The sequence below is a fragment of the Leucopleurus acutus genome (assembly GCF_964270905.1).
Source record: "Leucopleurus acutus genome assembly, chromosome: 12".
In the NCBI taxonomy this organism is placed as follows: domain Eukaryota; kingdom Metazoa; phylum Chordata; class Mammalia; order Artiodactyla; family Delphinidae; genus Leucopleurus; species Leucopleurus acutus.
In genome coordinates this window covers 42,346,455-42,371,317 of record NC_139154.1, presented here as the reverse complement: position 1 = coordinate 42,371,317, position 24,863 = coordinate 42,346,455, and the positions used below count along the sequence as shown (strand labels likewise).

General features: G+C 58.8%; 1 protein-coding gene across 1 annotated transcript; it reads left to right on the top strand.

The window, feature by feature from the left end:
* The first annotated feature begins 447 nt into the window (after positions 1–447).
* SDC1 (syndecan 1) lies at positions 448–24,537 on the top strand. Its single transcript, XM_082852143.1, has 5 exons — positions 448–781; positions 20,150–20,231; positions 21,144–21,622; positions 22,210–22,345; positions 22,469–24,537. Exons 1-5 carry the CDS (start codon positions 716–718, stop codon positions 22,636–22,638), a joined length of 933 nt encoding a protein of 310 aa, XP_082708269.1. The 5' UTR covers positions 448–715; the 3' UTR covers positions 22,639–24,537.
* Positions 24,538–24,863: the final 326 nt, after the last annotated feature.

The following is a 24,863-nucleotide window of genomic DNA, read 5'->3' as shown; positions in this document are numbered from 1 at the left end:
TTTAAGGCCCCATCACTTCGGGGCCCCGCACAGCCTCGAAGTGTTCCTGCCCGGATCTGGGAGTCCCACGCACCTGGAGGGCGCTCGGTGTCCACTCCCAGAGGGCGCTGCAGACCGTCGCCCACAGTCGACAACCAACTGCCGCCCCTCCCGCCACTCTCCCAGGCAGAGCCTCAATACCCTGGGCCGGGGCGCAAAGGAGTGCGCTCGGCCCCCACCACCCGGGAACCTAGGAGCAGCTGAGCTGCAACGCCGGAACCTCAGCCAGCTGGGAAGGTGGCTCCGGAGGTAGGCGAGGCTCTGCCCACGCACCGCAGGCCGGGGGCGGGATAATCTTGAGGGGCCGGGCCACTCAGGGGGCGTGGTCTTAGGGGGTGGGGACTGGGGCTGGCCCCAGGACCTGGAGAGCTGGGGGTGGGGGGCTAGTTTTTGCAACGGCTAAGGGCCTGCGGCTTTATTATAAGGCGGAGCTCGGCGGGAGAGGTGCAGGCGGGAGCCGAGCTGAGTGGGGAGGAATCCAGCCGTAGAAAGCGGACTGCAGCCGGCGGACCCCGCAGCCCTCGCCTAGGACAGCCAGCCGCGCGCTGGACATCGCTCGAAGGAGCTGCGCGCAGCGCAACCCGCGGAGCCGACCCGGAGCCCCGTGCAGTCTGGGCAGCGCAGCGCAGCCCTGACCTGCGCAGCTCGCCGCGCTCCAGCCGCCGGTCCGGGCAGCATGAGGCGCCCGGCGCTCTGGCTCTGGCTCTGCGCGCTGGCGCTGCGCCTGCAGCCGGCCCTCCCGGTGAGTGTGGCCCGGGGCCGGGCTGGGAGGCGGCGGGAAGCCGGGGTTGGCAGAGCCGCCGATGTCGGCGGCTGCACGTGGAGGGGGAGGGGAAGCGGGGACTTCCCTTCTTCCCGCGCTAGCCCGGCGGGCCCCGGTACCCGGAGCCCCGAAATCAAGGCTCCCGCCCCAATTACCTCCGCCGTCGGGGGGCGCCGCACGGGTTCCGCCGCTCGGGGCGGAGACCCGGGGCCCGCGGCGCCCAGCGGAGCAGAACCTGCGCCGGGGCTCCGCACTCAATTAGGTAAAACGGTTCCACAGGCGAAGGAGCCCGCCAGCCTGCGGCGGCGCCTGGGGTCGCCGGCTCCCACCCGGTCACCCCGGGCGCCGCGGCGCCGGCTCCCCCGCCTGTGACCCGGGAGGATGCGGTGATCGCGGCAACTACGCCCCGTCCGCGGACCCTAATTCAAACCAGACTCGCCGAGCCTCGGCTCCTGGCCCCTCGGGCGGAGGCAAGTTTGGGCGCAGCGGTGTCGGCGCTGGAGCAGGCGGGCGTGTTCGCTAAGGAGCCCCAGCCAGGGCTGCGAGGGGGACTGGGGCGGGCGGGCGGGCGGAGGCGGGGTCCTCGGCTGTCCGTTGGCTGCCCGAGACGAGCCGGGCCGAGCTGGTAGAAGGAGGTTCCGGGAAGTTGGCCCCGGAATACTAGAGACCCCCAAGAACCCAACTTCTGGGCTGCTGAAGTTGTGCTGCCCGGAGAGGGACGCGAGCCGGCGCTGGGCACCGCCGCGGCGCGCGGGCAGCTTCCCTGAGAGTGGACCCGCGAATGGCTCTTCCCCTCCCCCGGCCTGGCTTTGTGCTGGAGCCGCGCCGAGGGAAGGCGGGTCCCTTGGCCCGCCCAGTGAAGCTGGAGGAAAAGGGGGACAAATGTGGAGCCCGAGGCTGGGGGGGAGGCCTTTGGGTAGGACTCCAGCATCCACCTTTGGCGAGGGGTGAGTCCCCTCTGAAGAGGGACCTGGCCGACAAAGAGCATCCCGAGGGTCCCCAGAAAGTGATCTCCCGCCTCAGCCGCAGTCCGCTGGCCCGCCTTCCCCAAAGGGGGCGCTTTGTTCTCGGCCCCTGTAACCCTTTCCTGGGAACCGCCCCGCAGCGCCGTCCCTAATATGGGCTGGGACCTGGGCTGCCGCCAGGTGTCAGCCCTGGCCGCCGGGTGGTCATGTCCATCCCCCCCCCCCAGTCCCCACATCCATTGCTGGAGTCCCGGGGTCCTCCCCGCGGGCCGGGTCGGCCATCCCCCGGGATGAAGAAGGGAGGTGCGGACCGAGGGGCTCTTCCCGTGCCGGAAGTGGCAGTCTCTGGCCAGCACATCTGGACAGCTCGACTTCCCTAGCTCTGGCAAAAGGAGGCACGTGGGAGGGGAAGGAGCGGCTGCCGGGCGTGGGTACTCCGGTCCTCCACTTATAATGTATTATCTGGACAAGTCCCTGAGCAACGCCAACCCTCTGAAAGCGGGTCCCTCCATAATAATAGTAGCTCCCAATTATTGAGAGCCTTGCGGTGTTTTGCAGGGTCTGGCTCAGGTGAGGTGCTTTTCAGGCTGATCTGTGAAGTGCCCTCCTTGCTTCCCAGGTGACTGTTAATGCTTGGAAACATTTTGGAATCCAGGAAGGGGTCCCTAATGCCACTTGAATTGCTGATGAGTCGGAGTGTTCATGTGGGGTGCCCTATCTGGGGGAGCCATGGGGAAGGACAGGATTTCTGAGCTGAGTCTCCACAGCACGCCTGGCTTTTAGGTCCAAGAAGTTGGCATCTGGCTTCCCCTTCACTCTTGAAGAGTATGGCTTCTGTGGCATTCAGACTGCACCTTGAACCAACAGTTAATACTCTGGAAAAGAGGGTGAAGGTGTTTGGCTTACCTTCCTGGCCCACCTGGCCTTTCCTGGCTGCCCCACTCTCTCCAGGCACAAGATGGGGCCTTAGCAGCACTCCGCCTATTTCCAGCCAGAATCAGGAGTGCTGGTGGTGGTTCCTTTGCTTGCCTTAGGTGAGGCTGGCATTCCTGAGTGGGGATCCCAGAGCACCTTTTAACACGGGGAGGCAGATGGGATTAGAAATTCTCTGTGGGCCACGTTTCCCAGACTTTTTCTGTGTGCTGGGAAGAAGCAGATGCTGCATTTTTTTTTCTACCCTAGAAAATGTGATACATTATGGAAAGGCAGGGCAGTTGAGTTTCAAGGGGGAAACGAGGAAGGGAGGGAGGCTCATTAGAGCTGTGGTGGTAGGAGGGCTTCCTGGAGGGGGTGTTTGAGCTAAGCCTGAAAGCACTAAGCTTTGGGGTCAGACACTGGCTCAGAACTTAGGTTTTTGTTTGTTTGATTGTTTGTTTATTAAGTTTAGTTTGTTTTCTCTTTCCCAGCCCTGTCCTCTCCCTTTTATAGTGGCTGTCCACATTTGGTTCAAAGTGGGGGCACAAAGTACCTTCCCAGAGCCCTCTTCTACTCTCTTACTAAAAGAAATAAGGCAGTGGGATTTGCTGAAATAGGAGGTGTCCACTGGTTGCAGAAATCTGGCTTCTCCCAGGGTTCACTTTGGCCCCAGTGGGAAGCAGGTCAGAATCCCCTGGGGATCAGTGAGGTAGGGTATGATCCTGGGCGCCTGACTTTGGACAAGGGAAGGCTGCTAGGGCAGGAGGTTGCTCAAAACCACTCCCAAGAGACGAGAACAGGTTTGTCTAAAAAGGTTTCCGCGTGGTTGTGTGTGTGTGAGATTCCCATGGTCTTTTGTTTCTGCCATGCAAGAAAAATTGCTTGTTCTGGAAAGTTATTTGCTGTTTCCTCTCTTTCTCTCTTCTCTTTCTTGAAAGGCAGAAAATCCCTTTTTCCCTTAATTATGGGGGCTAGTAGAGACATTTCCCGACGGCCTGGCGGAGTGGGTGGGGCTGGGGGAGGCATTAACTTCCTCTGCCTGGGCTCGGAGCCTTCTGGAGGTGATGTCACTCCTGGCTTGAGCTCCACAGGGAGGGTGGGGCTGGTTTAAGTCTCTACCTGTGGCTCATAGTGGGTTCCAATAAAACCTCATTAACCCAGATTCGTGGGGAGAGAAATAAGAAAGGGAGGGAGAGGAGCCTGGAAAGAATTAATGAAAAGCTTGAATTTTGGAGTAGTTTATAGAGGAATCTTTTTTATTGCCGCAGAATTTTGGATTCTGAAGTCTCTTGAGAATGAGATATCCTTGGTATCCAGGTTTTTTCAGAAAGCTAAGAATCCTTATTACCCTCAAAAATATTCTTACTTTGGGCGGGACTCTGAAATATTTATTTCCCTTCCTTTATTAACGAAAGACTACTAAGCATAGTTAAATCTCTGGATGCCAGGGTCCTCATAGCTGTCACCATGTTAGGTTATGGCGTTTGTCTCCCGGGTTTATTGAACTCTGAAGAGCACTTTGCCCCTGGCCTGGTGCCCTTCTGTTGGTGCACTTGGGATTCTGGTTTGCGTTTTTTCCTCTTCCATCCCTGTCTGATAGCAGCCAAAAGTGACATTTGTGGGCCTGAGTATAGCAAGCGGCTTTTCAGTTCAGTTCTAACTGGCACTTTTCTCCAGCAGTACTAAGAAGCTAGTCAGATTTGTTAGAATTATTTCTAAGACAAGAGTTTTCAGCACTGAGTAAGGGTCTCACCTGTGAGCAATGACCTCTGTGGTGTCCTGATAGTACCTAGAATAACAGAGGCTGTCAAGGGAGGTGCTTATGGGCTCCCTAGGGGAACAGATGTCAGTGACCTTTGGAGTAAGCACCTGACGATGACCCCGTGTTCCAAGTTCTTCCCCCTGGCTGAAGGTGTAAATGACTTGTCAGTCATGGGTAGCCTGGACCCAGAAAGGCTAACTCTGTCTAAATCCTGGTTGGCAAGGGCCCTCATTCCTTTTTTTTTTTTAAATTAATTTAATTTCTTTATTTTTGGCTGCGTTGGGTCTTTGGTGCTGCGCGTGGGCTTTCTCTAGTTGTGGCGAGTGGTAGCTACTCTTCATTGCGGTGTGTGGGCTTCTCATTGCAGTGGCTTCTCTTGTTGCGGAACACGGGCTCTAGGCACGCAGGCTTCAGTAGTTGTGGCATGTGGGCTCAGTAGTTGTGGCTCGTGGGCTTTAGAGAGCAGGCTCAGTAGTTGTGGCACACGGGCTTAGTTGCTTCACGGCATGTGGGATCTTCCCGGACCCGGGCTCGAACCTGTGTCCCCTGCATTGGCAGGCGGATTCTCAACCGCTGCGAAGGGCCCTCTTTCTTAGCTTGGGCCCTGTCTCTATTTTTCACACTGTGTTTTATTCGGGTGGCAGTGCACCCATACTGTTTGGCTGTCCAGAAACAGCTTTGGGTGAGGTAGAGCCCCCGGTACTGGGTCTCTGCTCCGCCACTAATGTACCACGTAGTCTCAGGCGAGTCACTTCACAGCCAAGTCTTGATGTCCTGTGTAAAGAGAACATCATACCTGTTCTCCTCGTCCTGATTCTTTCATTTGCGTATTCATTTCATAATGAAGGTGTGAAAGTGTTTGGTAATGAAAACGCCAGAGGAAAGTTAGCTGTTCATAGAATTAGGATCACCTTTCACCGAGTGCCTGCTGTTGGGTGCTCGATGCTTTTCCTGCATCCCTATTTCATATTTACCCCAAACCTTTACCATGTATGTCATTGTACCCATTTTGTGGATGAGGCCTGCAGAGGTGAGCCCCTACAAGGGGCCGACGTGGGAGAACCAGGATTTGTACGTACGTGTGTGCATATGTGTGTGGCGTGAAGAAATTGAAGGACTGGCAAGTCTCCCCCACAAACCCAGCATAGGAGACTGGCTGAAACCAGCAAGGTTTGCCCTTGTGCTTGTCCCCAGGGCAACAACCAGCCTGCACTGACTTTCATCATGGACACTGGGGAGACATTTGTGGAATTAGTAGATCTTTTTTTAAGCCTCGAAGCCGGGCACCGTGGCCCCAGTGGGGCGACCAGAACCCAGGACTCGTGGCCCCTGTGCTGGGCTCACCTCCCGGCCCCTTCAATGCCAGGTCCCGCCGCTGCCGCTTCAAGAGCAGACCCATGAGGAATTGTCATTAAGTGCTGGAACCCTGGGATTTCTACAGAACAAACAATCTCCTGATTTCCTCCTTCTTTTCAACAACGAATTTTGGAGTCTTGGGTTGAAAGCCGCCCCTTGAGGGCCTGCGTAAGTGTGTCTAGAGAGAGGGAAGGGGATTAACGGAGTCTGTGGAAAGAGGGCTTTTGGCGCCAGGATCCTGCACCCTGGAACAGATTCAGTGCGGTGTCATTTCCCTCTCAGCTGTTCCGGCAGAGGTTGGGTGTGTATCCTGGAACGTCCCTCTGAACGGCCATGAGTGCCCTGGCGGTGCGGAGAGAGGGCAGGCGTGTGGGCATCCCCTCACCCACGGAGGCACGACCCTGCGCTCGGGGTCACTTCAGCAACTACGCAACTTCCAGCTCCAGGTGGATGTGGGGAGCCCCCTCCACTGCCCCCCAGAAGGGCTAGCTTTATCTGTGTGGTGTTACCACCTCTGCCTGTCCTTGGGATGCTGACATTGGGTGGGGGAGTCAGCACTAGAAAGTCCCCTGCATTTCCAGGTCCAAGGCAGGGGCACCTGGTCAGCTCCCTGGGGCTTGGTACCCTGCGGGGGAGCGGTGCAGAGGAGGGGTGGCACGGGCCAGAGTGGTCTAAGCTTTTTCTGGAAATGGTCCTGCTGCCTGTCACGCCGTTGTGGGTTTGGGGAGCCAGGGGTTCTGGCAGGGCCTCAAGGCTGTGGAGGCACTGGGCGGTCGTGGGGCTCGGGGCCGTCGGATCAGGAGGGGGAAGGTTTGAGGGCCTCTCTCCTGCGTTTATGGCTCTGTGGTGCTGCCTAATTATATGAGAGGCTGCTCTTCCTCTGGCCTTCAGCCCTGGGAAGAAACTCCTCTGCCCAGTGACTCACGTGAGGGTTGCAACCCCACGAGAGGCCGTGTGTGCGTGCGCACGCTGCAGTGGTTGCAGCTGTGACTGGGCTTTGCTTGGCCCGTCGATTTCCCCACTGGGCTTCCCCGCACGTTAGGCTGCAGTCTGACATTTTGGGAAACCTGGTCACCACCTGTCTGCCACTTCCTCCTCAGAAACCAGGAAGCTGTCTTCCTCCCTCCCTCCCTTTTTAACTGCAGCTCTTCCTCTATCCCGGGCTTTAGAAGAGTCTGCGGAAGTTATTCCTACAGACGAGGGTGGCCAGGACCCGTGTCCCACCTAGTCTCAGTTTAATCCTCCGTGGTGTGACTTGGGCAGGTCCGCGCCCCTCTGCGTCTCAGTTCCCCTGTGCACTCAAGGGGCCCCCCTTACCTGCTTCAGCTCCAACAGCCATGTGGTTGCAAAGAGACCTTGTCCTGGGGAGGGTGAAGGTGGCACTGGGGGGACCTAGCGGGGGCTCAGAACCCTCCAACATTATTCCTCCGGGGACTCGAGGGGGCACTGCCTGCCTGAGGGCTCGTCAGTGGGATGGGAGTCACGGCAGGCTGCTGTTGGAAGAGGTGGACTTAGGGTCAGTATGGGAACCAGAGGTGTAGGGAGGCCCCTGGGCAAGGTCAGGCTGGGGCTGAGGGCCGGGTGATGTTCTCTGCACACGCCCAGGCCTCCTGGCCACCCGCCCCAGGTCCGCTCATCCGCAGGAACGGAAGCCGCGGCGGGCAGGTTGTGGCAGTGGGGCAGGCAGGCGTGCTTATCGCTCCACTCGTCGGCTGAATCATGGTGCCAGGCCCACAGATCCTCCCCTGAGACTCATCCAACCAGCTTGTCCCTGAGCCCACTGTGTGTGAGGCAAGACTAGGGCTCGGGGGCCTGGCTGCCAGCCCGACCCTTTTTACCGCTGAGTGACTCTGGGCACGGGCTTCTCTTGGGCTCAGTGAGTCCACGTGTGAAATGGGAGTGCGGCTGAGAGGCAGAGGCGAGGTCACACCTTTGGATGTTGGTGACGTCTCGCGGCTGTGTCACAGGGCTGGTGGCGTCTGGGTGGGGCCTGCCTCTGCTCCTGCTGCCTCAGGAGAGTTCTGCCGCAAGCATGGGGGTTGGGAAGCCTACCTGGCTTGACCAGATCTAAAGCCCAGAGCCTGGCTGCCTGCCGTGCGCACAGCCCTGAGCAGGTGGGGAAGGGTCCACGCCTGGTCCGGGGCCGCGTGTAAGAGAGGGTGGCCATTGCTGGGACCAGACAGCAGGGTCGGTCTGCGCAGACAGGCCAGGGGGGCAGTGACAACCAAAGGCCATCCAGCCTGAGAAAGGGTTCATCCCAGAGCCCCTCCCTCAGGAACTCAGGCCGTAAGGCAGGGCATTTTCTGTGTTAGGGCAGGGCCCCCGATGGGGGCAGCGGGAGTGGCGGAGACTACCAGTCCCGCTCTGGGACCCCTCTTGGGCTCCCTTCGTCTCCGGAGCAGTGCAGGGACTTGTCCCACCACGGGGCGTTGAATTCACAACCTTTCCCGCTTGGGCTGCCTGACGCTTCCTGTGGCCATGCTGGCCCTCGTTGGGTGCCTTCTGCCCCCAGCAGGCTTAGGTGACGGGGTTCTGGGGCCTGGCCCAGGGTGGGTGGGGCGTGGGGAGGTGGAGGGGAACTTCTGGAGGGCCGAGGTGGCTTGTCCACCCCAGCTCCTAGCACGTGCTGGGCCCCGGGAGGCCTCAGGAGGACCTGAGGACTTGCACTGCTGTTCCCATGTCACGGCTCATGCCCTGGCCGCGTCTGACCTGTTTGGGGACTTGACTGTGTCAGTCCTGTGGCAGGGGCTCTTCTTTCCAGGAGCTCCTCAACACCCCTGCTGCCCACAACACTGTCCGGGGCCTGGAGTCCCATCCCTGGGGAGTGTCCCGGATGGACATGTGGTCAGGTTTGGGCTTGCAGGGTGTTTCAGGAACCTCTGAGACTATAGTAGAGGCTGAGGTCACTCCAGCTTCTCCCGGAGAAAACCGCCGGGGGCCATACTGCTGTCCCTGGTGCCCACACTCCTCCAGGATGCCGTGGGGGGAGGGCCTGGGCAGCACGACCTCCAGGCTGGCCAGGGCCTGCCGGGCTGGGAGAATGGGCCCGCTGGCGCTGAGCTGAGATCCTCGGGTGCTGCCCCTGCCTCTCCTCCCTGCCCCCCACAGGCACTGGGGAGCAGGGGACAGGGGTCGGAGGGTGAGCATAGGTGCAGAGTTTCCCTGGGGCATGCCTGCTTGTTGTAAAGTCCGGGGAGGGCTCAGGCCAGGAAGTCGGCCCTGAGGTCTCCATGGTGACTCTGAAGGAGTGGCTGAGGCCACCTGGGTTCTGTGAGCTGTGTGAATAGCAGAAGGCCCCCAGCCTAACCCCCTCTCCCTTCCACCCCTCTGTGGGACAAGATCGTCCTTCCAGAGCCTCATCTAGGGGCTGGGTGTCCAGTGGATGCCCTGGTCCAGCTCTCCTCCCAGGGTAGTGGCAGCAGCCCGAGCCTGGATGTCTGAGTCTGCCTGCCTGTGGAGTGGATTTGGGGCCCCGTCTGGGGTCCTGAAACCTTGGGCCTGGGCAGGCGAGGTGGGACCCAGAACTGGCAGGTCGGTCTGCCTTGGTTAGTCCCACCTGGGGCTGGCGCAGAGAGAGGTGCTGTGTGGAGGCCGGGAGAGCACAGGGCGTGGAGTCTGGCCAGCCCACATCATTACCAGGCTCCACCGCTTCCTCCCCGGAGCATCCTGGGCAGGTTTCAGCACCTGCCTTGAAGCTTCAGTTTCTTTACACGTTTAATGGGATTTTTTACGTCCTGCTTCGGAGGGCTTTTGAAAAGATCCTGTGAAATAACCTGTATGGTGTGATTGGGAGCCTCTTCCTTGTCTGGGCTCAGAGGAGCAAGTCTGGGAGAGCTTTGGGGCTGACGCTGCTTAGGGAGTCCCCTGGGGAGAGCCCCCTGTGGCTGTGGCTGGGGGGAGGGGCACAGTCTGACCTGACCTGTGTAGTCGTCACTCAGTGTGAATGGCCAGCTGGTCTTACCCCAGGGTGCTGATGTAGCAGGACCTACAAACACGGCTTTGGCCCCTTCTCAGAAATATGAGCCTTCCCTGTCAGGCCGGGCTTTGCTCGCCTCTGCCTGAGCCTTTGCCAGGGGCCGGCTCCTGCCCCGAGGTGTGGGCTAGGCTGGTAAGCAGTGCCAAGAGGCCCGGTGAAGCTAGATGCCGGGGCACCTTGCGGGGGGTGGTCTCAGGCCAGCTGAGCAGGGCCCCCTGGCTGTGGGGGACCCATGGTCTGTGCCCAGAACTGCAGACTGAGGGGTGCCCTGGAGTGGGAGCGGGGCTAGGCTGCAGGGTGGAGGGAGTGGGGGAGGGGAGGGGGAGGGGGAGGGGAGGGGGAGGGGGAGGGGGAGGGCCCCACCCCTGGGTCCTCCTTCCTTCTGCACTTTCTCTTGTGCCGCCTACAGTGGAAATGATGGCTGTTTTCTCCCTGAGGGTCAGAGAGCCCGCAGTCCTCCCTGTGATGGGGTGGCTAACTGCATACCTGCTGGAGCAAGACTGCCTGGCCCCAGACCCCCTCTCTAAGCACTTCAGTGGCTATGTGCCCTGGGACAGATGACTCGTCCCCTTTGCCTCAATTTTCTCATCTGTAAGATGGGTTTGCACTAGAATCTAAGGTTATCATGAGGTGTAAATGAATTCATTCAGGTAAAGTGCCTAGACTAGTACCGGGCACGTAGTACTCAAGACGTATTAGCCGTGATTACTATTTTCCCCCCAAGACCTAATTCCGAGATTTCTATTGTTCAAGTGACCACCCCCCCCCCCCCCCCAGCCCAGGTCAGGTCCTTGGGTTTTTCCTTTCGCCCCATGACTGTCCTGAGTCCTGGGCAGGTGTTAGGGCTTCTTCCCCTTTCTGGGGTTTCTCTGAGTTCATAAGACTGGGGCTGCATCCACGGTCCTCCTTTTAACTGCCTTAGCACTACTGTGTGCAGGGGCTGCCAGGGCCTGGGGACTCAGTGCCGGGCATTTGAAGCTGTGTGAACCTTCTAGCCATCAGGAAGCCACTGGAGGAGGGCAGCCTGACAGTGAAGGGGCCCAGGCTGCTTTGCTTCTTATTGGCGGGGGTCCCACCAGTAATCTGGGAATCCAGCCTATTCAGATCTGGCCTTCACAGGAAATTCTGCCTTCCATCACTCAAGCCGGAAAGTACCAGCTCTGCTCTGCCACTGGACCCCTTCAAGGACACTCTGACCTTTCTTTGTCTTTGCCTGGGCTCCAGCAGCCTCAGTGCCTACTTGGTCTGAATCGTACTTTATCCCAGAGGCAGGTTCCCAGACTAGCCCATTATTCTTCTGGACGTGGGAGGAGAAGCCATGTACACCTGGTGGCTTAAGCAGGAGCAAAGGGAATTTCGTCGTTCTTTCCTGGGTATGGGGTTGGCTGGCAGCCACATTGTGACACAGGTTAAAAAATTTGCTCTTGGCATCTTTCAGCCTCCTTTTAGCAATCCTTTCCCGTCTTCCAAAGCCCCTACCCATCCCCAGTGCCCCAGTTCCAAAACTACCCGTCCCCCATAGAGCTAGTTTCTGCTCTAGTGTGAGTGACTAGCACCCCTCAGCCCTCCCAGCGGCATTTTCATCTTAAAAGGGATACTCTGTAACTGCACGGACACCGCTGGGGAGATTTGGAGGATAAAGTTCTCCCCCTCCCTCCACATACACACAGCTGGCGCCCTGACCAGCAGCTGCAGGTGTGTCAAAAGCTGCAAGTTTCTGCCTCCTTGAAACTTGAAGACACTTTATTTAGCCAGAGCAGGGGGAGGATGTCTCTAGAAGCCCATATGCCAGACGTGTCAGGCCCCCAAGCCAGGCGGAGTTTGGGGATTAATCAGCTAGAGAGCAGCTCCGGGGGCCCTCATGGGGTCCGACTCGGGGACCCTGCCTGAGCTTCTGGCCTTAGCTGTCTCGTCGGGACAGCCAGGGCTGGGGTGGGGGAGAGGCTCTGGGGGCTTTGGCTGCTCGTTCTGTCCCCGTGGGTTGACAGTTGCCATCTCCAGAGGCACTTTGATGTGGGACATCTCCAGCATCCTGCCTAGGCCATCATGCCCTTGGGAAGCGGAGAGCGGTGACCCTGAGTCACTGTGATCAAGTACCCCTCCCCCCACTTGCCACTGAGGGTCCTCCCCCTGCTGAGTGCCATGTTGGTGGTTGGCTGTCCCTCCAGGGTGGGCCTTGAGTCGCCATCCACAGACTCGGGACTCGGACCCCCCTTGCGACCTCTTGGCCAAGCCCCTGTCGTGCAGAAGGGCAGCCTGAGGCAAGGTCTCTTCAAGGTCATCCAGTAAGTTGGAAATAGAGCCCAGGTTTTCCAGTACCAGGTCTGGTCACTCTACCCTGGCCAGCGCTTGTCTGGCTCCCAGGACAGTGCTGGGCACAGAGGCTGGCTGGGCCGGGCCAGGAGGCCTTGCTCAACGCCCAGTGGAATCCTACCCTGCCCGGCCCAGGTTCTGGCAGGTGGGGAAAAGCAGAGGAACTGGTCTTCCAGCTCCTGGCCTCACACCCAGCCCTCAGCTGGGCCTGTTCTAAGACGAGCCTCGGCACGCGGGCAGTGAGGCAGGCGCCAGCTCTCCGGAGGGGTGGGTACGGGGGTGCTGGTGGCAGCTCTGGCCTGGCTTGGGCATCGGGGCTGGAGCTGGCTGCCAGGATCCCTCCTCCTCCAACACAAACCTGACCCCTGGGGTGCTCCAAGGGAGAAGGGCTCCATGACCTTGACCTTGGGTTTCCCTTGTGAAAGCCCTGACGTGCAGTGCCCTGGGAAATGCTACTGCAAAGGGTCTTTAAGCAAGTGTGGATGGCGCCCTGCACCCTGGCCCTGTCCTGGAATCCCCCAGAGCAGTGAAGTCTGTCTCCTAGGGGCAGGGTGGGAACAGCTGAGGTGGGGTTGTGTGTGTGTACGGGGGGAAGGGTGCATGCCCAGGAGGTCCCCTGAAAGGCCTTCCTCCTCAGGGGGCCCTGCGGGTGCCCTCACCGATGCACGTTCTCAAGGTGAGGGCAGAAGAAGCCCCCTCTTCCCTGCCTGTCTGTTCCTGGGCCCCTCCCGCCTTGAGCTGTACCCATCACCCCTCTGCAGGTCCCAGCCTGACTTAGTTCTTGGTGAGCTGATAAATCATCATGCCTGTCAGGCCAGGAAATGCTGATGCTGCCCCGAGGCACCGGTGGGGCCCCTCCCTCCTGGAAGTAGAGGGGGTGGGGGGAAGATTTCAGGGTCTTGAGGCCAAAGCCGGGAGATCCGGGCCTCCGCAGTGGCCTCCCTGGCAGCTCCCAAGTGAGGAAAGCGGCGTTCAGAGAGGAAGTGATTTCTCTGCCACCACCGTGACCTCCCGGGCTAGGGGGAGCCCAGCGTCTTCCTGGGCCCTGGGCTGCGGTCCTGCCCTCCCACCTACCCCGCCATGGCCGTCTGTGGCCAGTTTATCACCCCCACGCCACTCTGGCCTCACTGGTAAGGAATTGGGGCCACAGGGCCCAGCCTAGCCTGTCAGAACCCTGAGAGGGTTTAGGGCTCTTCAGCCAGCCCCTTGTGTTGTCCAGGCGGGAACCAGGTCCAGTGAGAGGCAGAGAGCTGCCCAGGTCCCCCAGCAAGGGAACAGTAGAGCAGAACCTCCGCCTGGGGTGGCCCCCCCCGGTCAGGGCTGTCTTCCCCCGGCATCCTTAGCTCTGGTCCCTTCCCGGAGACCCTTGATCCAAGATGCTTTGGCCCGCTTGGCCCCTCAGGTCCGTGCTTAGGCCGTGTTAGCAAGGGCTGAGGGAGGGAGTGCAAGTGATCCCCCCGAGGAGGGAAAGCAAGAGTCGCAACCCCCACGCTGCTGCCGGGCACCAGGGCGTTTGGTGGGCCGTGGGAGGGGGCTGGGTATTTGTAACATTCTCTTCCCCCGCCACCCCTAGGCGGGCAGGTACCCCGGGCCGATGGCCCCGAGGCTCTGCAGCTCCCCATCCCCTCTCAGCTCCTTGGCCTCGTTGGTGGTGCCCCCCACCCCACCCCCACCCCAGAGAGGGCATCAGCGGCTCTGCGCGGCTCCCGTTGGTTTCAGCCTGGTCACTGCATCAGGCCAGCTGAGGGGGTGAGAGTTGCCCGGAGAATCGAGGAGGTCCTGCTCGGCCCCGGGCAGGCAGGATGGAAGCTCAGCTCAGCTTCAGGACAGTCGAGTGTTGCTTTTCTTTGTTTCCTGTTTCTAGCACTACTGGGAATTGAGGGGTTCTCCCAGCTCTGCGGCGAGGCCTCTTCCTCAGACCGGGCAGGCACCACAGTGTACTGACTATAGAGAATGGATGTATCAGAAATGTAGAGAGAATGTTCTAGAACTTTCTCGGATCACTTTGGCCCTAGGACTTGTTTTCGGGGCTACCTGGTACCTCTTCTTTGAGCACTGGACCTGAGTGGGGCTGGCGGGGGGAGTCTTGCCTCCCCCAGCCCCCAGGCCACTCTGGATGAGGCCTTCTGTCCAGACTGTCGTTCCCCACGTGCAGTCTGCAGACCACCTACAGGATATGGAGTTTGCAACATGCAGAGTCCAAGGCCTTTGCCCCAAACCCACTGAATCAGCCTCAGGGATGGAGCTTGGAAGACTTCATCTCCAACAGTCTCCTGGTGATGCTTAGGGACCCCAAAGAAGAGAGCCCCTGGCCTGGAGGCAGGTGATGGTGTGAATGTCACCTTGGCCAGTTTGGCATCTTGATACACAGGTCAGGGACAAAGGCTGAGGTTCTGTAGCCCAGACACCTCAGCCCCCGAGAGTTGTGTGGGGTTGGGGGAATCAGCTCTTTTCCCTTAGATCCGTAGATCTGACCAGGAAACTGAGGGGGGTAAAAAAGATTTTTAAAAACCATGAATCTCATTTAAGCCTCCCGAGGATGCCTGCTGTTGGGTGGGATTTTGGTGGGATGGGAACGAGGGGTGTTTATCCTGGTGTGATTGTGTGGCCCGCCTGCCTTTATACTCCTCAGCCTGGGCTCATGGAACAAATTGGGCCCCTACCCTCCACCCTCTGCCTTCAGCCCCAGCACGGGCGCCAAGGCTGGCTCCTTTCACAGGGAAAGGCTGTGACCTGGGCATTGTGACAAGGGGCAGCTCTTTATCCTTGTGGATTCAGTGACTGAGCTCCCACCACGGCAGCCAGGGTTTCTGTCGCCACACCCAAGCCTTACAACCAACAGATACCTAAACCTCCCTTTCCCACTTTGCTGCGGAGGCTGCCACACCAGTGAGGCCCCAGTGTCACCGAAGTTGTGACTCAGGGCTGAGCGTTGTCCTAACCTCTCCGGGGTCTGGCTGGAAGCTTCATCTGCCGGCCCTAGCGTCCCCAGTGGGGTGACCCTCTGTACCCCATCCTGTGCAGCTCCCCCTTCCAGAAGCGTCCTGGAGTGGGAGCTATACCTGGGAGCTCACCAAGGCCAAGACGAGACCGTTTCTTACCCTCTCTTCTCCCCGAAACCCTTAGATGACGGCCCCTGAGCTTTGAAGACCGTTTCTTACCCTCTTTACTGTCGAAGGACCTTGCGTGATATTGTACTTAGGCATGTGACCTCAGTAATGCTTTTTTTTTTTTTAATTTATTTATTTGGTCGTGCCAGGTCTTAGTCGTGTCAGGTGGTCTCCTTAGTTGTGGCATGTGAACTGTTAGTTGCGACATGCATGTGGGATCTAGTTCCCTGACCAGAGATCGATCCCGGGCCCCCTGCATTGGAAGCGCGGACTGTTAACCACTTCGCCACTAGGGAAGTCCCTTCAGTAATGTTTTTTAAAGGATTTGTGTTTATCCATCACTTAGATCAAGCAGCGGGTAACACACCAGTGATTCAGGGTGTGGGTTGGAAACCAGAGGTCTTTGGATCTGATGGCTGCGGGTTGATGGGGTGCTGGGGTCAGGGGTCAGACAGGCAACCTCTTCAGTCAGCCCGGAGTTAGAAGCCCTTCACCTGAACATCTCTGAGATGCCCACTTGGTATCCTGACTTGTGACCCTCCCAAGGAACTTTCATGCTCATGCCCAAGGTGTCTTGGAGGGATGCTGCAACACAGCCCCAGGGCCCCTGGGCCAGCCTGGGCAGAGGTCTGCTCAGATGGAGGTGGCCCTCCTATGGCCAGTGTGGGGTGAGAGATGGCAGGAGTGGGCTTGAGGCTGCCTTCTTGAAGCTTTCTCTGCCAGCCCTCTGCCCACAGACTACCGACATGCTCTTGCGGATGGCTGACAACCTGATGATGGAGACCCTTAGCCCCTGGTAGCCCTGACCCTGCTTGTCCATGCCATCCTGTCTCCACCTCTGAAGCTGGGCTGGCATCTTGGTCTCCCGTGCTGGCAGGGGTCAGGAACTCTTTTTTTTTTTTTTTTAATGGTTTGCCTTTTTAAAAATTTTATTTTATTTATTTATTTAGGGCTTCATTGGGTCTTCGTTGCTGTGCGTGGGCCTTTCTCGAGTTGCGCTGAGTGGGGGCCACCCTTCGTTGTGGTGCGTGGGTGGCTTCTCGTTGTAGAGCACGGGCTCTAGGCGCACAGGCTTCAGTAGTTGTGGTTTGCGGGCTCTAGAGCACAGACTCAGTAGTTGTGCACGGGCTTAGTTGCTCCACGGCATATGGGATCTTCCCAGTCCGGGGCTCGAACCCATGTCCCCTGCATTGGCAGGCGTATTCTTAACCACCAGGGAAGCCCAGGAACTCTTACTTGGTGCGGATGACATGCTCATCCCATGGCTCCTGGGGCCTGTGGTGCATTGAGGAGATTTAGGCAAGTTTCCCGTAAAACAGCTGGACCATCAGGGAAGGTGGTCCTTCGGGGCAGGGGAGGGAGAGGAATGGCAGGTGAAGGGAGCAAACACTGCCTGCACGTCTGCAGATACTTCACTGCCCGGTGATCACTGGCAAGACCCTCACCCTTATCTCTGGGAGATGCTGATCTCAGCCCTGCCTGCCTCAAATCAAAGGATAATGGTAGGAAAGGGATGGAAAATGCTTCCAGTGTCAGAGAAGGCCTCCCTCCTCTCACACTCCCTTTCCTGCTCCGCCAGACCCCTGAGCCCAGGTCCTCTCTCGGGGTGTCCTCCTCACACCGCCCCAGGTGTGGCCTGGAGACCAGTGTGGCTGAGATGAGATGGGCTGGCCGTTCCTCTCGTGTTCCTTGTCCCCCAGCCTCCACGTGTCTGCCCCCCGACCTGAGCGAAAGATGCCGGCAAAGCCGGGGAGGCCCAGGCTCTCACCTATACAGAGAGGCCCCAACAGGTTAGCAGTTTCCCAGGAGAAGGGCTTCTCTCAGAACTAGGTAAGACTTTGAATCTGCCCAGTCCCTGAAAACAATGTGGGACAATTTGGCTTTGGCCTTTCAGGCCCTGGGCTTCCAGGATCTGCGCTGTGTGTGGGAAGGACCAACCTGGCCTTTGCCCTGAGCAGACCAAAGGTGTGAACATCTGGACCCCCTCACATGGCTTTTGATTTGTTGTACAAAAAACTGATTTTCCTGGGCCTTACAGAGGTTAAAGGGCCCCATTAAAGGTACAGCTGGCTTGCCTTTGTCTTCCCAGGCTGTTTGAAGTGGGTTCCAAACTGGGCCAGCCCACCCCTGGCATCCCTGAGTTGTGGCCAGTGTGGTCTCAGAACAGTGTCAGAGGCTGTGCCGAGGAGAGCCCCGTATGGGGCCTTGGAGGCAGCTGACCACAGGCTCTTAGCACAGCAGGCCTGCTGGTGAAACCGGAAGTCTCACCCCAAACTCCAGAGTCAGCTGGCACCTGGTGAGCCAAGTTCAACCTCAGCAGTTTCTGCTAACTTCCTCCCTGGAGGGCTGAGGCTGTCACTGGAGGTTCAAGCTGGAGGTCTGGGAGATCACTACAGCCTATCCCCTTGGTGGAGACCCAGCCCCAAAGGGGAGAGGCTGCCCTGAGGCCTGGGAGCTGGTTTCAGGGGAGAAAGTGTTTGCTTAAGAGCTTGTTGTATAAACAAGATTGCGATAAGATGAGGGAACAAATTGTTTTCAGGGACTGGGCAGATTCAAAGTCTTACCTAGTCCTGAGAAAAGCCCTTCTCTTGGGAAACTGCTAACCTATTGGGGCCTCTCTGTGTAGGTGAGAGGCTGGGCCTCCCCGGTTTTGCCTGCATCTTGGGCGATGCCTCCGAGGTGGACGGGGTCCTGGTGCATTGTGTTCTCTGCAGAACTCAGTGCCCCCGTCTGTGAAACGGGGCCTGGCCCCCTGATCCAGGTCCAGCTTTCTGTCCAAGGCCGGGAATTGGAGCACTGCTGCCTAGGGTCTCCTCCAGAGCTGTGAGGGTGTTGGGCGAAGTGAAGGGGGGTCTTGATGAGTGTGGGTGGGGCGTGTCCCCTGAATGCTTGTCCCCCTCAAGCTGCCCTGTTGGGAGCATCTGCTGTGGGCCTGGGGCAGGGGTATGTTAGGGTGTGGGTACCCACTCTGCGCCTGCCTGGGGGACAGTGTTCTTTGTTACTGGAGGGGGTAAGCTTTGGGGAGGCGAGGGTCAGCTTCCACCGAAGCTCCGTGGAGGCAGGACAGGTGTTTGAAGGGCCACCTGGGGACAGTACAGACAGGACGTGGCCTGAGGCGCAGGTGGAGGCCAGGGACTGTGACTGTGCATTGCGGACGGGCCGTGGCAGCTCATACAGGCCCTGCTGCGGCCAAAACTTTTCTCTTGGGGGGCGGGGGGCCGGTGGAGAGGGGAGGAGGTGTAGTGTGGGTTTTGTACTTTCAAAGGAAGCTCAGTGGTATTTCTAGCCTCACGGTTTCTACACGTTTCTGAAGCTTCCCTCTGACCTGGGCCCTTGGAGGGAGCCCCCACCTGATCCAGCTCTGCCTCAGGAGGCCAAAGGTCTTGTCTGTCCCTCCCTGCCCTGCTGCGCTCAAGAGGGAGGCCCCGTGGCCCGTGGCCAGGACCTGGCAAGGCCTCTTGGGCTGAGGAGGCCCATTCCCTGGAGCCCAGCCTTGGGCAGGGCCTGCCCTCTGACAAGCCTGCACAGAGCTGCCCGTAAACTGGCTCCCTTCTGCCCCCTCTTCTCCTGAAACCCTACCAACCTCCACCCCGCCTCCTCCTAGACAGGCCCCAGAATCCTCTTCCTCAGGCTGAGTGGCTCTTACTTCCCCAACTTAGAGCAGCCACCACTGGTGGTGGGACCCTTACTGCGAACCAGGCTCTATTAGGTTCTTTTCATGCATAACCTCTTTAAACTTCTGCAACAGTCCTGGGAGGTAGCTATTACTGCCGTCCCCATTTTACAGATGGGAAGACTGAGGTCGTAGGAGGTTTAATGATGTCCTCAGGGCCATTCAGCTAGTAAGTGGCAGAGGTCAGGGGGGCTTGCAGAGCCCATGTGCTCTGAGCTATGCTGTCCTGCTTCTTCATTCGTTCTTTGTTCTGGCCCTCGACGCTGGGACTGCAGCACAGGGTCATTTGGGTCAAAGTCTTGTTGCTGAGCAGGATACTTAGGGCTACTCTTCCTGCCACCTGGCTGCTGGGTCCTCCCTTCCCCATCTGCTGTCCTGGAGCCAGTGTTAGGGGTGGGGGTGGTTCCCCGCGCAGGCCAGCTCTGCTGTGTGTGGTGTGTCCTGCCTCCGCCTGGTCCCACTCCCTGGCCCTGCTGGCACAGCCCCTGCTTCAGGGCCTGGGTATGTGTTTGCCGTCCGGCACCTGCAACCTCTTAGGCTCGGCCAGGCAGGCGGCATTCCTGGGGTGGCTCTTCGCACACGGGGCCCATCCCAGGCTCACAGACCCTTTGCCTCCTTAGTGCAGGGTCCCTTCTGGATCAGCCTCATCTATCCCCAGGCTGATGGATGTCCTGTCCTTCCTTCCCCAAGTGGGTCTGGACCCAGTTTTTCCAGTGGATGAGAAAACAGGCTGAATGTGGGAAGGAGCACTGTGGCCAGGCCTGTCTCAGCACAGACAACTCACCCTGGGCTCATCCCTGCCCCTCCCTGCCATGGGGCCCTGGGTGTCCGCACCCTGGCGCTCAGCATGCCTGGAGGCGGCCTCCCTGGAGCCAGGTGGTTGTGATGTTGTTCCGGGGGGGCCCTTGAAAGCCCCACTCTGGGACCCTGAAGCTCCCTGGTCAGTGACCTCCGGGACCTGATTCTCAGTGTAGGGTGGGCTTTGGTCCCAGGGGGGCCACAGTCTCCGTTCCTACCAATGGTGTTGTCTGTCTGCTCCTCTGAGAGGTCTGGGGCGCCCTGAGCAGACTGAGCTTCTAGGGGGGGTGTGTGTGTTGGCGGGGAACCGAGGGTTCCAGAGCCACACACGAGGGCTTCCTTCCTGTGCTGTGTATAGTGGTGTGTGTATTTGGGGAGCAGGGGGGTGCATGACTTACCCAGCTACCTAGGATGGGGACCCCACAATAGCAGGGCCCAAGCCAAACCTCCACTCACATCCTTTTCTGTTCATTTTCCAGCAAACTGTGGCTGTAAACGTGCCCCCCGAGGATCAGGATGGCTCTGGAGATGACTCCGACAGCTTCTCTGGCTCGGGCGCAGGTGAGTGGGCTGGGGGTGGCGGTCAGACAGCCCCCCCAGCTGGGCCAGAAGGGTGATGCTAGGGAAGAGAATGGGGACCGTGCTGCAAGGAGAAAACATGTGTGGGTTGAGGTGGGAAGGGTGTGGATTCCATGAGGTCCTGGGGGCTGCCTGCTGCAGACAGACTTGGGCTCGTGTTCTCCTTTTTAACTCTCTGGGCAATCTTTGGAAGGTGATTTGATTTCTCCAAGCCTCTATTTCCTCATCTGTACAATAGGAATAACACCTTGACTTCATAAGGCTGTTGGGAGCTATTAGGCTGCACAGAGCCTAGTGGGGTATAAATGTGCCTTTATCTTCCCTATTTCCCCTTTCCCTGGGGGAATGAAATCCTTGAGCCTAGAGGTGGTCAGGGAGGCTCTCTGAGGAGGTGCTCTTGAACTAGACCTCAGAAGAGGGCTACAGTCATCCCTGGGAAAAGTGGCCTAGGCAGGGGCCCGGGAGCTAGGACGTAAGACACAGGCCTCTGTACTTGGGAGGCTGGGGAGAGGGCAGGTGGATCAGGGAGGGGGCCAGAGAGGTGTGTGTATGGGGATGTGGCGTTCGGCCCCTAAGGATGCCCCCACCCCCCAGGGAGCGGGCTTCAGCGGTCGCAGGAAAGATCCCTTCCCAGATGGCTCCAGAGACCGGGCTGTCCCCAGGCACGTGCAGCAGAAAAGGGCAGCTTTGCTGGTTCATTTTCCAAAGTTGAGTTTCGCCTTAGCTAGCTCTGCCCCAGGAAACACAGCTTCTCACGGGAGGAAGGGTTTGCTGTGCTGGCCTGGAAGTCAAAGCCTCGGGTCCCCAGCCAGGCCTTCCTCATGGCCTGAGCTTGGCTGGCCTTGGTGTTCAGGGGCCTCCCTCACCCCACACGCTGTGCTTCTGGCCCTGCAGGCGCTCTGCCAGATATCACCGTGTCACAGCAGACCCCCTCCACCTGGAAGGACAAGGGGCTCCTGACGACCACGCCCACGGCTCCAGAGCCCAGCCACCCGGATACCACGGTCACCTCCACCTCCATCCTGCCGACTGGAGAGCAGCCTGAGGAGGGGGGGCTGGTGCTCCTAGGAGAGCTGGAACCTGGCCTCACTGCCCAAGAGAAGGAGGCCACCCACCCACCCCGTGGGACCACGCTGCACCCAACCACCCACCGGGCATCGACAGCCAGAGCTACCACGGCCCAGGGGCCTGCCACCTCCCATCCCCACAGGGACGTGCAGCCTGACCACCACGAGACCTCAGCTCCCACAGGTCACGGTCAGCTCGAGCCTCAGGCTCCCAGCGTGGAGGATGGGGCTTCTGCTACCACCGAGAAGGCTGCTGAGGGTGAAGCCCCCACCCAGCTCCCAGAAGGAGAGGGCTCTGGCGAGCAGGTGGGTGTCGGCCCGCTGTCATCCTCTGCATTTCCAGGGACGCCGGGTGGCCAGTGGGTAGGGTGGCCCTTAGTGCCTGGTGGGGCACAGTGCACTGGGTGGGGGGCACTGGCCTGGACACGCGGCACACCCAACCCCCTACACCCTGTGAGCACATCGTAATCATCTCAGTGAAGGCAGTGTCCCGAGGTCCCATCCTCTCCCACCCCCAGGGCTGAGCCCAGGGCGGGACAGACTAAGTACGAGACCAGCGCAAGAGAGCCCTTCAGGGTCCCCGAAGAGAGGGCTTCCTAAAACGCACGCCTCTGCGGCGAGTGGGAAAGTTCCACCAGGTCTTATTTTTTGTCTTATAGCATCGTTTGCACTAAAATGAGCCTATTTATTTTCACATAAAAACGTGGGCTTTATATCACTTGATGGGATACCTTTGCCACAGTCCAGCAGGGTCCAGTGTGATGTGGTGAGAGGGGCCTGGGTCGGGGTGTGTCTGAGCTGATGGCAGAGGTGACCAGGGAAGCTGGGAGCGGACCTGGACGCAGCCTTCGTTGTGGTCGCCCAAACCTGATCCCATACCTGCCCTCCCCTAGGACTTCACCTTTGACGTGTCGGCGGAGAACTCAGCCGGGGCCACTGTGGAACCTGGCCAGCGGAATGTGCCCCCAGGGGATCCCGGGGCCACGGGGGCCTCGCAGGGCTTCCTGGACAGGAAGGAAGTGCTGGGAGGTGAGTTTTCTCTCTGGTGGGTAGGATGGGGGGCGGGGGGCTGTCTTTAGCTCTGGCGGGGCCGCCACTCAGCCCAAGGAGCAGCCGAGCTCAACTGGCCTCTGTCCTCCCCACCCGCCCCAGGGGTCATTGCCGGAGGCCTCGTGGGACTCATCTTTGCTGTGTGCCTGGTGGGTTTCATGCTGTACCGGATGAAGAAGAAGGACGAGGGTAGCTACTCCTTGGAGGAGCCGAAGCAAGCCAATGGCGGGGCCTACCAGAAGCCCAGCAAACAGGAGGAGTTCTACGCCTGATGGGGGGGGGGTGCCCCTCCCCTCCCCCTGCCACTCGCTAGGCCCCCACTTGCCTTTTCTGTGAAGAACTGCAGACCCTGCCCTCCTCCACCGCGCCACCTTCCTGGCGCACCCAGCCGCGCCGGCGGCCCCCTCCCCGCGGAGTCCTGGGCGTGCCGGGGAGAGGGCTCATCTCCGCTTCTCTGACTTCTGCCTGGAGACTTGGGCACAAGGGCTTTCTCGCATATGACCGACCTTTCCATCACAGCCGGCACCTGGCAGCCCACCACGCTGACTCAGTTTCTCCAAACCGGAGCAGCCCGTCCCCAGGCCTAACTCTGGAGAGAAGGGGACCCCGCTGCTCGGGACCCGGATGGCTGGAAGATGCTGTGGCTGAGGGCTGACACGTCTGTAGCACTTACTGGTAGAGACCAGCGGGCCTGGCTGGGGGTGTGTCCCGCTGAGTGGTGGGGACAGGAGGTCAGGGCTCTGTCGGAATTCACTTTGTTTTGTGGAGAGGTCTAATTTAGGTGTCAATTTGTTTTGCACATGTCTCCTCTAGTTTCTTTGTTTATAGCCCAGTAGACTTTGTTACTTCGGAGGTAAGTTAAGTAAGTTGATTTGGTTATCCCCCATCCTGCTTCCCTAATCTATGGTCAGGAGACAGCATCAGAGTTAAGACTTTTTTTTTTTTTTTTTGGGGACTAGGAGAACCAAATCCAGAAGCCAACATGTAGGCTTAGTTCGTGTGTTGTCTGTTGAGTTTGTCCCTCACGTGTGCAACAGGGTATGGAATGTCTGTTGGGCGGCCCTGTTGGTGGGCTGTCCCATCCTGGCTGCCGCGGGTGGTCACCTCTTTGAGCAGTCGTGCCTGTGTCCATGAACTCGGGGCCGGGGCCAGGGCCCAAGCGGCTGCGATGCTGGGGAGCCTGTGTGAGATTTGAATCCTGGAGCCTCAGGCTTGGGGATCGAGGAGAGTGGACCAAGCCCTTCCTTTGATGCCATCTCTGGGGGACACTTTCTCCTGGAAGGTGATGAGAGGGGTCTTGGCCCTACCTGCCACTGAGCTGCCCCACGAGGGACCAGGTTCGCTTTGATTGGCTCCTGTGGCCCGACTCTGGGCTGGAATCAGGAATGTTCCAAAGAGTTGATAGTCTTTTGCTTTTGGCAAAACTCTGCTTAATCCAATGGGTTTTTCCCTGTACAGTAGATTTTCCAAATGTAATAAACTTTAATATAAAGTAGTCACGTGAACTCTACTGCCTTTGCTTCTTTCTGCGCTGGTCTTGTGGCCGTGACCAGTCTTTTTGCTAAACACCAATGATATTGGGAAACTTGGCTAAAAGCTCTGTGCCCTTCATCTTTCCCGTGGGGAGGGATTCTGGGGCCAGAGTCCCTCTGGTTTGTTTTTTTGTTTTTTGTCTTTGCTGAAATTATTCTGGAGATCGGTAGGTTCATTCAAGGTTATATACAAGGCCTGATGTAGATTTCCATGTTGCCAAGTTCAAAGGACAGTCTCCTAAATGGTGATGAAGCTGTGTCGGCCCCAGTCCAGTTTGATCCGAGGCCATGTGCCCCATGGAGGCCTGGAGCCAAGGCCTGCCTCTCAGACACCTTTGCTGGGACCAGAGACCCCCAGCCCGGGCTCCTGGGAACTCCTGTGGTTGCTTAGTTAATTTGACAACGTTCCAGCTGCTCTGTTGGCCGCTCCGAGAGGGGACCATCTGTGATTCGGAGAGACGCCCTGCCCAACGAAGGGAAGGGAACTTGTGCCCTGTATTCCATACAGAGACTTTCTGCCGGAGTGTATGACTGGACACGACTCCCGGGTGGAGAAGGGGCTGTGACTGTGCTCATCTCTGCCAGTCCATGGGACGGCGCTCAACCCATGGCTGGGCCCATTCATGTAGCTAATAAACGGTACTTGTCATTCGGGCTGTGGTGGTGGTTGAATCTCCTCTTGGCCTGGTGATGTCCTTGCCTGTCACCTTCTTGTGGGGAGCCTGGCTCTGTGCTGTGGCAGGATGGGGGCCAGTCCCGTTTGCTGTAAGGGAATCCGTGTCCACCTCTGCCCCCCTCCCCCAAGCCCTGTGTCAGACCTTCATCTCACCTCCTCCTAGGTCTTACTTTCTGCCTTACTCTGTCCTGCCCAGCCTCTCCTTCTAGATCATTCCCTTCCCCAAGGACACAAGGCTCCCTGCTGACTCAAAGTTTGCTACCTATTCTGTTTGCTCATTGTCATACAA